Source organism: Chamaea fasciata, unplaced genomic scaffold (genome assembly GCF_029207755.1).
Source record: "Chamaea fasciata isolate MVZ Bird 193981 ecotype frontalis unplaced genomic scaffold, bChaFas1.0.hap1 SCAF_15, whole genome shotgun sequence".
Taxonomy (NCBI): domain Eukaryota; kingdom Metazoa; phylum Chordata; class Aves; order Passeriformes; family Sylviidae; genus Chamaea; species Chamaea fasciata.
Window position 1 is genome coordinate 2,380,885 of NW_027094100.1, and position 14,594 is coordinate 2,395,478.

The 14,594-nt window shown below is 45.1% G+C and overlaps 1 protein-coding gene across 2 annotated transcripts in view; it reads right to left on the reverse strand.

The window, feature by feature from the left end:
- Positions 1-446: 446 nt before the first annotated feature.
- The window catches only part of WWC1 (WW and C2 domain containing 1), a 66,277-nt gene continuing 52,129 nt past the window's right edge, over positions 447-14,594 (reverse strand). For both annotated transcript variants that reach the window (XM_066196842.1, XM_066196843.1), the window contains exons 12-23: positions 12,103-12,211; positions 10,293-10,373; positions 9,320-9,406; positions 8,393-8,585; positions 7,439-7,591; positions 6,848-6,948; positions 5,940-6,087; positions 5,101-5,265; positions 3,598-3,690; positions 2,529-2,759; positions 1,691-1,812; positions 447-1,191 (exon numbers count right to left, since the gene is read on the reverse strand). In XM_066196842.1, coding sequence (XP_066052939.1) covers positions 1,125-1,191; positions 1,691-1,812; positions 2,529-2,759; positions 3,598-3,690; positions 5,101-5,265; positions 5,940-6,087; positions 6,848-6,948; positions 7,439-7,591; positions 8,393-8,585; positions 9,320-9,406; positions 10,293-10,373; positions 12,103-12,211 — 1,550 coding nt within the window. In that variant the 3' untranslated portion in view covers positions 447-1,124. The remainder of the gene's footprint in view (positions 1,192-1,690; positions 1,813-2,528; positions 2,760-3,597; positions 3,691-5,100; positions 5,266-5,939; positions 6,088-6,847; positions 6,949-7,438; positions 7,592-8,392; positions 8,586-9,319; positions 9,407-10,292; positions 10,374-12,102; positions 12,212-14,594) is intronic.

The window sequence follows — 14,594 nt, forward strand, 5'->3', positions numbered from 1 at the left end:
CCATCCGCAGCAGGTGGGCACAAAATGGGCACGGGGAACGTTCAGGCAGGGAGGAAAACCAACAAGGGAGCGGACCGGAGGGAATGGCCGGAGCTGTGCCAGGGAGGGTCAGGCTGGATCTCAGGGCAAGGTTCTTCCCCCAGAGGTGCTGGCACTGCCCAGGGAACGGGCACGGCCCCGAGGCTGCCAGGAGCACTTGGACACTCCCGGGGATGCACAGGGTGGGGTTGTCGGGGGGTCTGTGCAGGGACAGGGGCTGGACTGGATCCTCGTGTGTCCTGTCCACCTCAGGATATTCCACGATTACATGAAATGTGTCAAATACAGCATCTCATGTGACGAGACACGTGAAAAGCTACGTGCTTCCAGCTGGCGACACAAAAGAACCCCTGCTTAGGTGCCAGGAGATGAGAAGATCCACTCAAGACAAAAAGCAAGAAGGCAGGTTCGTCCAGAAAGGTCACTTTATTGGAAAAACCTAAAATGGACTTTAAACCTGCAGCCCTCCTCCCACAGCAGTGGTTTCAATGGGCTCCCCACGTTACCTTAACAGACCCATTACAGACATGAGCTGCAGTACAAATGTTAAAAGTGCAAGTATTCTGAACTTCACACCTACTTTTATGACCTGGCAGGAAACACAAATGCTTCACAGCTCACAGAGAATTCGTTCACAGCACTTGGGAGTCCCAGCTGGCTCCCAGCATTCCCCACAGGGTACAAGATACGTCACTCGAAGGAGAGTCCGATGCAGAACATCATAGAAGGTAGGGGTGAGGTTCCTTCAAATTTATTTTATTGCAGTAAAACCTCTAAAAGGTAGAGCTGTACAAAAAGTCTAAACAGCATTATTTAAGAATAACAGCACCTTACGCTGCATTTGTTCTTATTTAAAATTCTATTTCCCAAAAATACATTCCTAAATATACAAACTATACAATCTTGTCACTTTAATGCTGGTTTCTGTGATGATATAACTTTAACCTAAAAATCTTCAAAACATCCACATACTGACAAAAGCTCTAATATACAAATGCCTCGGTACCTTCATAATACCACATAAATAACTTCAAAGCCCAATCTGCATTTGTAGAATTGTCCAGAAAGCAAATACTTTACGGTGATCACACATCATCCGCAGAGAGTGTTGGGATGTTTATTCTTGGCCGTGTGAAAAATGCCATTTTCTCTCTGAAAAAAAGATGATCGGCTGTTAATGCAACAGAAATCCTGCCAGAAATGTCCATCATCCACATGAGAATTTATCCCACCAGCTGTCCCCACAAGGAGCAGATGTACATCCCCTCACAACCTACACCTTTTATTTACTTATCAGACTTGAGTTAAACCCACAACACTGACCTTTCCAAAAAGCATTTCAGAAAGGCTCAGGGCTTTTTCCTTTCTGGGTCTGTTACTTAGGGAAGCAAAGGGCTGCTTCTGTGTTAAAGAATTTGTGGCCAGGTGGGGAATGACTTGGAGAATCCTGGTTGCTTTGATCATGTGCAGTGCTGCAACTGATTTCCCTGAGTCAGACCTTGTACTTTGATATGAAAATACAGAAGAAATTCTTATTTAAGCAGAACAGTTAACTACTTCTGCAGAGATCAGTCTTGCTCCTCAGCATCTCAGTCATCCACACAAAAATCACGGTAGTAATCCATTTTTCCTGCCCTTTACCTATAATTACCTGAATGACTGCACTTCCAGAGGCTCCTTTCGACTCTGCCCTCGCAGCCTGTGGACGTCCTTGGCAGCAGCTCTCATCATTTTATCAGCCTTGAGCTCACACTTGTGTTCTGGATTTTGCACCTAAATGAATAACGGAGAAGAGTTGTTTGTGTTTCCAGGAGGAATTATCTTATCCTGACTCATCTCCAAACACAGCAGTATTTCAGCTGCAGGTCTGAAGGGTTTGGAAACTGTTGACTCTGAAAGTCACAAGCCACAGAAGCTAAACTGAAGCTTGTCAACTACCCATTCTAAGGGAGAGAGCTTTTTGTAAGGTGTCCTTCCAGCCTGTGGTAAGAATAATGGCTTCTGTCATTACTCTCTTTGTATCTTCTTGATAGATCTTTTAAGGCAGAAGATCAGCACGCACAAGAACACAGCACCCTAAAGAGCACAACTCCCTCCCAAGCATAGCCTGGTCTCTGCCTGGTGCCAGCAGAGGTGCTGAGAAATCCCAGAAGCTGAGAAGGAGCCCTGTGCATGGGGGAGGGTGTGATGTAGAGTAAGGTAAGTGCCAACCACCACACACCACACCTCCTGCAGACTGGGGCGACACACTTGGCAGAACAGATGGCATTTGTGACTTCTCATATTCACACCTCTGCTAGGGCAGCAAATCTCTGTGTGCTGGTGAATGCAGGGGCTCAGGCCTGACAGCTTGATAGAGCCATATGTGGCAGACAGGAGTTACTAACAGTGCTCAGGCATCATTTACTGACTGTCCAAAGTCCCCTGTTTCCAAAATTTCTCCATTTCTCCAGCAAGCGGAACAGAACCCCAAGGCAGGTGTGACTCACTCGTTTCTCCACAAGCCTCAGCAGCAGCCGAAACCTCTCATCATCCTTCACCCACTGGGGCAACTCTTTTTCACCCTGACTTTGAGCTTGTTCCAGCTGTTCCTTCAGTTCCCTCAGCACTGAGATCTCCTGAACCAGCTGGTCATGCCAGGTTTTTGAAGCCTGCAGGTCCAGCTCCAGGTCCAGTGAGGTGCGGATCAGGCGCTCTGTACCGAAGGACTTGACCGAAGGCTGGAAGAGAAGGGCTGTGTGAACACCGTGAGGAGAACTGTCCCGACCACTCCACCCACAAAGTGCCAAACACATCATGAGACCCATCTTTATAATGCTTCTCTTCACACAAACCATCTCTACTGAGCCTGCTTTCCAGTCTGTCTTGAGGCAGATACCACAAACTCAAGGAAGTCTTATAGATAAGTGTTTTGATTTCAGTGCTTCTTCCTTGGCAGCTTCTCCAAATAGAACGAGTCTTGCTTGCACACCTTCCCCCTAAGTTTAATGTCTCATCTTCAGATGAATCCAGAGTGCTGCAGAAAAACCTGTGATTGCTTTTTCCAGTAACATATTGCCTTCTGCTAGTTTCAAACACAAGCTGTCCCAAGAAAACCAGCTCCTTAGGAGTTCAGTGTCAGTATCCTGGGGGAATTTTAGTGATTATCATCACAATGGGTACAAGGTTATTGTGTGCCATGGCATCACTACAACAGTCACCTGAGACATTGTTCTCGTCATCTTCTCTTCCAGCTCCTCAAATTTATTATAAATACTTAAGAATCTCACAACAATAAACAGAGCAAAACTGTTTGTGCTGCTTCTCTGACAAGATGGAAAATACCAGGAACCATTTCCCTAAATTAATTGTTTGAAATGAGTTCCAACTCATACGAGTTCCTGTCATAATCTGGTATTTGAAAGAATCTTTGAGAGACTTCTCGCACACAAAGAAAAGGTTGTGAAGGAAAGAAAGCATGTGGCAACTGTTTATGTTTGCAAATTTTTAATTTAAAACAGTTTTCTGGCTTATGCATGTGTCTGTGCTAGAGGAAAAAAGAAGTGGTGATGTTCTTACCCGTTTGACTCTGACACTTCTTCTCTCCATTGCATTCCGAACGAAGGGGGGCTTCTTGGATAGTGTGGAACTGTCACTATCACTGCGATTCAGCTGGAGAGGAAGATGGAAAACACAAACTTTTCATGAAAGAAATACAAGCAGTGCATACACACAGTGTCAGCGAGACCAGAGGCTGTTGTCAGCAGAACTATGAAATTCTGTGAAAGGCTGACAGCTGTCACCCCAGTCTGAGTAGACAACATGCACTGGCACAGCCAGATCCTGCCACAAGCCTTGAACTCTGTCCCTTTTTGGGAATAGGCTGTGAGCAAAGAGAGACAGTAAATTAGGCTATGATATGAGACTCTGCCCCACTGCTCTTCTCCTGGGCAAGTAACTAGGCTGAGCAAAATGGCCCAGAAAAATAAGCTGTAAGTAATAATAATAATAATAATAATAATAATAATAATAATAATACTCTTTCCTAGTATATGTAAAACATGGGGCTGTTTTATTAGAGATTCCTGTTTTCTCTAATCTGTATTTTTCTGTAACCTGTATTTTAAGCTAGTGGTGGAAGAAGTTTACCTGAAAGCTCTCCCCCTGGGTTTATCAGCTGAAGAGTTGCCATGTTACACATAGCCTGCCTTGTTTTGTGGTTGTCTGCAGACCCTTACAAAGAGCTCAGCTCAAGCAGGGTTTCATTTTAATTCCCTTCTCATGTCCCTTCTCAAAGCTGGGTGAGGAGGGGCACAGGCACTGGGATCTGTGTGTGCCGGGATAGAGCACCTGTACCACTCAAGCACAGGCCGCTGCTGCAGAATGAGTAAGGTTTGCTCCTCTGGAAGCACCTGATTCTAAAGCAGAGAGAACCTACACAGCAGATCTGGCTCAGCTGTATTAAGGGCTTGTCCACTTGGGACAGGTCATGTGTGGTAAAAGACAGTGCTTGCTTGTTTGCCAATTCCACTTAAAAGACAAGATATTTATAGTTCATTCTGACCCTCAATTCAGGAAGCAATTGTGAACAAACATTTCAAAGCAGGAGAAGTGGCATCTGACCCAACACATGGCCTGTTCAGTTACCTTCACACAAAGCACACTGGTGACTTTCAGGTTTCCACAGGTTTTTTTTGCTGATATTATCAGGTACTTTCCATTTCTATCAAGGTTTTACGTTCACGTCATCTGAAGTTAGGTGGACAGAGCTAACTGAGTTAGCACAGAACACTTCAAGCAGCAGTTCAATATGCAGCTTATTCATCACTCTTACAGCAGCCCTTCCAGGTCAGTTTGGGCATCTCAACAAGCTGCATGTGCCACAAATATATATGCACATATATATCTGATAAATCTGTGCTTAATGCTGTTAGTTCCAAGGCAAGATACTGTCCAGGAGGTGAGGACAGAGCAACTTCTGAAGTCAGAGGGGTAGAAGAAGAAAACACTGTGGGGTTTGTGTGAGAAATTGAGACTGAGTGAAAACAAGCCCTTAGAAGGTGAGGGTTTCATGTTCCTTACCCGACACACGTACTGACTCTGTGGTCCTGGGGAAAACGTTTTTGAGCGGATGATGGTGCTACCCCTGACAAACTGAGTTTGGGGTGGGTTTGCTGCTCTTTTGTCTTTTGGACGAACTACAGTTGAGGACTGTGCAAGGCTCTCTGTGTTGGTCTCTTTATCCACCTGGAAGACACACAGCGCAGTGTAAATGCCAGCTTTCCATGTGCCCAGGACACGCCCCAGGGCTGTGGGACAGCCACCTGTGCCCCATCTATGCTTGCAGCATTCAAACCCAGACATTCTTTAGCCCTTCTCATGCAGTGTGTCCTGACACTTCACTCCTGGAGCTCTGCTGCATTACCTGCATTGCTCCCTAAGGGCTCTGCATCCACTGATTGCTGTACAACACAATGGATTCCAATGGGCTTTGCCTGTGGATCCAACACATCACTGTGACCTGGCAATCCCACCGAGAGCAGGTATGATTGTAAAGACCATTACCTTACTTGTGCATCTGCAGCAAAGATCCAAATCAATGTACAGAGAGAGCTGTGTACAGGACACCCCTGTTTGACTACAGCTCCTTTCAGAATTAAACAAGGTCAAAACCACTGTCTCATTAATGAAAACAGTTTTCATGAGCAGCAAAAAGAAGGCATGAAATGGTGCTGTACTAACTGTGGGACAAAATGGTCACACGGAGTTATTTACAAAGATTTCAGGTAGATAAAACATTTAATCATCAATGATGAATTTTCAAATAACTGCTGTAGCCTTGCTCAGCTCAGCAACAACGCAGTCAGCTGAGAAATAGGAAGCTTAAATCATCTTTCTGTTCAAAAGGCCTCTGACTGTACCTTCACTGCTATCTCTGTGTGCAGCTGGGAATTCAGACTTTCTTCTGTTTCCCACAGCGATTTTCCAGCACAGAATTCTTCCTCCTCCTCTGCTTCATTTTCACTGATCTCATCCTGTTCTTCCAGGTCAGGAACCTCTTCGTCTTGCCTGAAAGGAACAGTTTTGTTATTGAACTGGCCTCTTGTGGACAATACCCCGGTGCTGGAGCAGGAGGTGTCTCCTGTAAGCTGCTGGACAGAAACGTGTCCCCAAGGCAGCCAGGTGTACCTGACAGGCCCTGCAGCCACTGAGATTACACAAACACAGGCTTAGAAAGGAGAGAAGCTGCACCAGAAGACCACATTACAGCCAAAAGCTTCATCCTGATTTGGTTTCAAAAGAAGCAACATGAGGGTTCAGCCATGTGGTCTGAGTTTAAGGCAAGTGCATCTTGAGGGGAGCTCTCAGGATGCCATTAATCTTTGATAAAAAGTGTTACTGGACAAAATTGAAGCATTGTTTTAACATCCTTTTCAACTCCCTTAAACTCACAGCAGACTTCTCCATCAATCCCATTGGTCAGGCTTGCTTTCTATTTCAAATGTTGGATCTCTTTAAGGAAATCTGAACCATATAAAGAACAGCCACATTAAAATTCAAGCAAAGCCTTGTGCACCACAGAGTAGAATTTTCAGGGCATCCATAGAAGACTGTATAAATAACAAAATTAGCATAGTGCTACTGACAATTTTCAACATTTATCAGCTTTGTTCTCATTTTCTAAGCACAATGTCCAGAACAGAAGAAACAGGATTTCTCACCAAAACAGAGAAAAAAGAAGCCTCCCCCAGCTCAGTATCGTCTTTTTTCTCTGCACCCAAATGCTCTGAATCACTCCACAGCAACAAGATGGTGGGATGCCACCTACCAGCTCTCTCCACTAGTTAAAGTGCTTCTGCTTTCCTCCAGTTTCTTCTCCACAGCTTCCAGTTCAACAGCTGTCTGCTCTAAGAGTGCTGAGACAGAGTCCTAAAGGGGAGAACGAGGCTTCTTGTGAAGAAACGACTCTCAGAGACTGCAGCATGCCCAGCCTCTGTGGAGAGCAGCCCCCAGCCCCACTGCACACACAGAGATCAGAGCAGCCCTGAGAGCACAGCTGGCCCAGCTCCCCCAGTGTGTGCAGCTCCTGAGCACCTTCTGTGCCTGCATGTGCAAACTGTGTCCTGACTTGCCCAGCAAGTTCATGGCAGCACTCTAAACTGCCTGGTGGAGCTCACACATCACTTCCACCACACCACGTACCACATCCCTCAGCTTCCTGAGCAGCAGATTTCAGTGTTTAGCCCAGGACAAGGGCATATCTGGAATCAACAACTTAATTATTTTGCTGCACCTAACGACACATTCAAGTGGTAAATATAAACACACCAGCCTTCACTTCTCCATAGTAACAGCCACACAAACCCTCTTGCTAGTCCTGTTTAGAAGAGATTTGTTCAATTTAAGCAGTTGTTCTTACTGTTTTTTCAGTGCAGGATACTTCAGAGTGGCTGTTTCCTTGTTTACTTTTCCTGTTTTGCTTCTGCTGATATTTATAACTAAGGAGGTTATACCAACGTGTTGACTTCTCTCCGGATCTACATATTTCAGCAAGGCTAATTTGTGCTCCACCCTATTGAGAGCAAGAACACAGTTTTAGTGTAATACTAAAATGAACAACTACCACACCAGTCAGAAGAAATCGGAGTAAAAATCTAGGACTGCTTGATTTTGGCAAATTCAACAAAAAGAAAAATTGCCTGTTTATCCCATTTCAACACCACTAGTAATGCTTTATGTTTAATTATTTTTAGCATTGTCAAGAGCTTCCCATCTAAGTAGCAAGTGTTTCACTACAGCTCCACTGTACAAGAATCCAGATGTACTAACAGTGCTACTGCACCAGGGAGAAATTACAGCCAGAGCTTCAAAGGGAAAGAGAAGGGACCAAAGAGAAGGGAACAGGAGAGGATTACTCCTTTTCAAGAAATTTTCAAGGCTGACAAAAATCACTGCCCAAACCCCAGATGTTTGAGCTTTCTATATCCCATTTCTCTTCATCTGCCTTGTCATTTTTAAATACATTACGTTTAGTACACAGCCTGATGTATCCAAAACCAAAGTCATTGGTTCTCAGTTGCAATACCATAAATGTTTCCAAAAGGAAGAAAACTAGTTAGAGTTCGGCATCAAATCGTGAAGGAGCAATATCTAGTGGTCTGACAAGGTAGTTATGTAACAGAACATTTATCACATAATTGTTTTTCCTGATGAGAATTGCCATTGCAAAGAACGCTGTGGGGGAGAGGCCACACAGCTGATGCTAATCAGGAAAGCTGTCACAGAAATTGCCATACCTCAAGAGTGTAACATCGTGCCTTAATTAAAAAGAGGAAACAAACACCAAGTTATTAAAATAGAGCTGGATACTCACCAAACATTCTTCAAGGTGAGACTTATCTACAGTGCAAACATCGACTCTTAAAGTCTTCTGGCGTAAAGCCGGGTAGGAGATGGAAACCCAGAACGCTTCATTGTACACGAGATTGTCTGCAGCCTCCACGGGCCGGGTGCGGAACAGGCAGCTGGTGCTCTCCGAGCAGGGCAGCACGGCCACACGGATGTTCCTGTGGGAACAGCACTGCACTCAGCACTGCCCTGCAGTGTGCAGCTCCCCCCACAAACCCCTCAGGGAAAGTCAACCTAAGCACTGTGGGCACTGCTGTCCTTTCCTATTCTTTGGAGCTGCAGTCAACCGAGAAAAAAGGAACATCTCGTCACAGCATCAGAGATGTGAAGTGGCACGAGGTGCCACAGACTTCATCCTTCTGAACCTCGTGATCAGACATCATGGGATCCTGTTTTACGTGGTTTACATCTGTGCAACCTGTCACACTGCTCACATACCGACCTTATGGAGGTAGGAACAGCAAAAATTAATCCAATTTTTGTCAGCTTATTCAGCACACAGCTGAATTTAAAGACCTTGTGCTTGGAATGAGTCTAGCAGTAGCTGCACATTTTCCCACCCCTGTGCAGGTGTCCAAGGAGTTCTGCAGCAGGACAAGCTCCTCCTCTTAACTCGATGCAAGTGCTCAAGGCACTGCTACAATTAAGAACCTGACCAGCCAGTGCTAATTCCAGGCAAGTCCTTCCCTGGCAAATACAGACTTTTGAGGAAAAAACTGCACCTTATTTCAGTTTACAGGTTTATTAGTTCCTAAGTGTCACCATGCAAAGTATAGAAACATTTCAGGAAGGGTAAATTTTTAACAGTGTGAAAAATCATAAGCCAATCACACTTTCATTCTCATTGGGATCCAACACAAATATATCAAGTCTGTTTATTTCACCCACTTACACTTTTTGATCTTGTTGTAACAGCAATGCTGGAACATTACTCAGCTGGATGATCAATATTGCAAATTGTTTATTTTTGTCATCATATCTGAATCAGAAAGACACAGAAAAGCGTTGTTATTAGAGAAGTCTGTCTTGGACTCTATGGCTGAGTATTCCACACAAACAATACAAAAAACTTACAAGCAAGACAACACTATAATGGGACCGTGACTTGCCCATAGTTTAAAACAAAACCAGTTTCCTATTACAGCAAGTTTTGCTACCAGAACATCCAGAATACAGAGCAGTCCAGAACATCCAGACCTTCAGGATTCAGTTACAATGGATTGTAGATTTGACCTAATGCACACTGTTTTCCCTGGGGTCTGGTTAAATTGCTGCAATGTAGCTACAATTTTTTGAGAGGCTGCAATATAGAAAAGTTACAAGTAAAAATACTTGAAGTACAACAGTGAGGATGTCATGAGTAACCTTTGGCTTTGGATGGCCTTGACAAATGAGTTTTGTACTACTTCTTTTTCTCAAATCCTACGTAACTTCCGAAAAGTCATTTAAGGAGGATGCCTTTATGCCTGCCTCCTACATCTTACTCACTACTGTGGGATCCACATGAGGTCAGGGATTGTGAGTGCCACTTATTCTCAGCAGTTTTCCCCACCCAAGCTGCACCCTTAAGGATTCTACAATCTAGCCAAAGGCTTTCTCCAGCCCAGCGCTGCCAGTGCTCCTGTTGCTGGTTTGCACCCTCATACCACAGTGTCACCAGCTGATTTCCACTGACATGAAAGAGGGCAACTGGGCCAAGAACCTCCTGGAGTCAAGAGTAATTCTTAATTACACTAAAAAAGGGCGTTAGATAGTTAATACTTATAGGACAGGAGAAGAAAACAGCACAGAAAGCACTGTCTTTTAAATCCCATTTAACATTCTTTCCACGGGAAGGCAAATCCAGTAAAATATGTTGCACATACCTCATTGCAATTTGCACTTTGGCTGTTCCAACTGCTTCTGTATCGTCACTGTCAAACACCATCACTTCTGACACACACGGTCTGAAAGGAATCAAGACAATTAAGGATTTGATTTGCCTCTTATTGAAGTGTTTGCATTTAGGTGATACAAGATCTTTTCACTTCCGTTCAGTGGTTTGGTATATGGATTTTGTAAAATTAGCAGGTAAAAGAAAGCCCATTTAAGAAGTAAGTGCAATCAGCCTTAGAGGTATGTATTACAGTGCTTATCAGCAGAAAGTCATATGTCTTCCCTCTTCTCTGCCAAAAGAAAAAAAAAAAAAAAGCCACACAAAAGACTGCAAAAATAAGGCAGTGGGGGATTTTTAAAGGGTTCCCTTGACTGGTTTTTAGTAAAAACGGCTGACTGCCCAGCAAGAGAAATACGACTTAACAACTGCAATCCTGTCCTGCATCATGACAGCAAAAATTCTCAACTTTTATTAGATTTAAGTAATTCCTTTGTTTCTTTAAGAAATCAAACTTTCTTAAGCACATTAAAAGTGACAGCATACACTGACTGGCCTTGCTGGAAACAGCTATTCTGCATCATTTCCCTCCAAATGTATTCCTCCTCCCAAGTTTCTATGCACTGAAAGTCCCCAAAACTACATTCATTGTCTAATTGACTCGAGAGGCTATGTTGTAGCACATGAAAACAGGATTAGCATTCTTCTCTTCTAAGTGTTTTCTGTATTACTGCTTAGCACTCTCTTGCATTTCGTTACATTTCAGCTGCAGAGGGTGGCTCATCCCACCCTCACCACTTGGAGAGGCACCAAAATGACACTGTAGGCACCACAGGGACTGGCAAGCTGATAACCCAAACAACATTAACATCACTTGTGAGTGTGCATGGCACGCCTTCCGTGATTGTCCCACTCGCCTCCCCACAGAGCTGCCTACCCCACTGAAGGGACACAGGGGCCCTGGGACTCCCAACTGACTGCTTGAGCCCAGGAGCTCTAATTTACAGAAGCATTGCACTCCCTTGTCAAACTGAATTGTGCTGTAAACATAAAAATTACTCATTTACCTAGAGAAACAATGAAGATAACTAATGAATGGGGGGGATCTGAGATCAATCATATTTCACCTCTACGGTTATGTTTCACAACTAACAACCCTGTAATTCACCTCAGTGCTAATAAAAACAGTAGGAAAACCCGGGTTAGATGCAGCCAAACCAGGTACAGGTAAGATCAGCACCTTCCAGTGAACTTTTTGACAAAGCCCCCACAGACTATCCAGAAAGCCAGCAAGAGCAGTGACTCCCAGCTGTGTCCTTAGTGGGAGAAGTCTTGTGAGCATCACGTCCTGCTCTCGCTCCAAGCACCTGGGAACTGCATCACTGCATGTGCACATCCACCAGGCAGTTCAAGGTGCTTCTGCTCTCTTCCTTAAACATCCCAAAGTCCTCTCATGCTGACTGAGGGCTGTCACTGGCTGAGAGGAGGGGAGCTTTCCACCTGCCAGATGGCTTCCCCCCACTAAGGCAGCACCACAGCTTAGCAGCACCTTCACAAACATGCCAGCTGTTGGAACAGCTCTCTGTGAGCTTCCTTTCGGCTGCTTCTGTTATGGGAAGCATAGGTCATTTTGATAATCAAATTCAACCCACTCATAGTTTTTTTCAGAAGTATTAAGAAACCTGAGACTGAGAACTTTAGCCACTATATGAGAAAAGAAGGTCATAACCAGCAGTATTCCAGCTGACTTTTGTGCAGGGCCGAGTCATTGGCCTGGTCCTGGAGAGAGATCTGATGTGTACCTTTGTACAGAGGCCTCGTACACGCCGCTGTCTCCAGCAACAGATTCATCAGACACTGCAGCTGACACACCTGCCACCTTCAGTGCCGTCCCTCCAGCCGTGTTCAGACCTATCAGACAGGCACAGAGCAAAACCAAGAGCAGGTGTCAGTGACAACAAACTGTCTGGATAGGCAGCAGCTTTTCTTCTTATCCTCCCCTTCAATTGCATCTTTTTTTCCCCCAGCCAGGTATTGTTAAGCAACAGCACATTTCTGAAGACAGAGAGGACACAGGTAGGGCAGGCTGAGCTCAAAGGTGGCCTCGAAGTGAAGGAATGTGCCAAACTGCCCTGGAGAACAAAAAGTCCCAGAAAAACCGGAGGAACAGAGTGTGTGGTGGAGTTGAGAGAGGGTTTCATTGCACAGTGAGTGCCTATTTATTCCCTGGGCCCTGCAGCAGTGTGAGGGCTGAGGTTACACACGAGTTACACACAGTGTGTTACAGCTGCCTGCCCTGGCACCTCCCTGGGCACAGGTCCTTGCAGGAGATGCCAGGAGAAAAAGATGGGTTCCAAAGCCCTGGACAGGCAGGGAGGTACCCATGACACGATGAGCAACATTCAGAAGCGGCAGGACTTCTAAACTCTAGTGAACTTATAGATATGAACCAATAAACCAGCTCCTGCTGCAAGGCCCCCTTAGGCAGGCAGCAATCGCTCTGCTCCCAGAGCACAGTGGCTGGGCAAGCGCTGCTGACCAGGCTCTGGCCAGGTATGGGCCATGTGGAGCTGCATATCCCACCTGGAGAGCTTATACCAAATTCAGCTTCAAGAGGGAAAAAGCAAAAAAAAACCACCACCTAAATCCAAAATATTTGTGTACACAGGACAAAAGGCAGGTCCCAAATGATCGGGTTAACTAGCTGCATATGGAGAGAAAGAGAGTTACAGGATTTAAAAGAGCAGTCATATGCAGGAATGCAGGGAAGAGGAGATAGGGAAGAGAAACCAAAGAAGGTGGAGCAAGTTTTGCACAGAGGTGTTATCTCACATAAATTTCTTGTGCTTCAACACAGGGAAAAGATTCTCCCTGGAAACCTGCATATTCTGCATCTTTCCACTTGAACATTTCAGTGGAGAGGAGCTGCAGCCAGGAGTGTGGAGAACTCCATCTGCCAACGTGGCAAACGAGTGCTGGGCCGTACCCAGCTCTTGGCTCTCGTCCTCAGGGATGTGGGATTCCTGCTCCAAGAGTGAGGAGGTGCCATGTGTCACCCTGGGAGCAGCTGGAACCCCACAGCAGTACACTCCTCTCCAAGAGGCTTTTGTTCTTTGGAAGAGGTCCTTCTTTCCCATAGACTTAGACAAGCACATGCCCCCAAACCAATATATAGTTTGCAATACATATTTTCTGTATTAAAAAACAAGTTTGAGTTTTGGTTGGTTTTCTAGGGTTTGAGTTTGCTTTCTCAGATTTTTTTAAGTGTTGCTTTCTTCACAGTCTCACAAAGCCACTTAAAGAATTAAATCCAGCTTTGAATAAACTGGTGGAAAAGTGTGCAAGGGTTATGGAATACCATAAGGACTTGTAAGCCTTATGTAAACAGCAGAGGGTGCTCCAGGTAACCCCAATCCTTTGAGACACCTGGGCCATTTTAGGCCCGATTCTCCACAGATTTTTTTGACACTACCACCAAATGGCATTTCTCATCTTGGTACTCCCATGGAAGCACTGGACAGAAATAGAACGTCCAGACCTTTTCCCCACAGGCCAATCCACATGATTAGAAGTTAGCACCTGTAACACAATGTATCAGTCATTAACTAAAACAAATGGATCCATTTAACACTGGCATTCCCATTCCCGGTTTAATCCATCCTCCCTCCTGCCAGGTGCCAGGGCCAGGCCCCCGCAGTGCTGTGGATCACAGACTGTGCTAGAGGTACGTGGGCAGGTTCCTCAATGCTCCTTCATACCTCCTAGTCCATGGTTTTATTAGGAATAGAACTTCCTCCCCACTGGCTGGCTTCCTAAATGTGATTCTTTGAGTTTCACACACCAAATGCTGCTCTGGGAATCCCTTTGCACGGGACTGGCTCAGTGGGAAAGGCACTGCAGGTTGGCCTGCACACACCAAACCTCTCTTCCTCCCTCAGTTCCCAATGCCATGGAGTCATTCCAACCCAGAAAGCCTCATTCTTGACCACCTCCCCTGAGCACCTCAGGGCCAAGGGGGGTGAATACAGAAAGGGCACAACAGTGAAGTGAGTTCTGTACAGCAGAGTGCTGCTACAGTGTAAAGCTGAATAAAGATGAATGGCTCCCTGACAACAATTCCAGCCACCCCTTTCCTTACTGGTTTTGCAAAAGACTTGGAAAGCTCAACCCTTTCATGCAGCTAATTAACACAAAATTTGGACTTTCAGTTTTTAGCCTTAAGTCCCTGAAGAGATATCACAGTAATAAGGAAGTTTATGGGAGAGTTCAGAACTGACTCAACTCTCCTCCATTT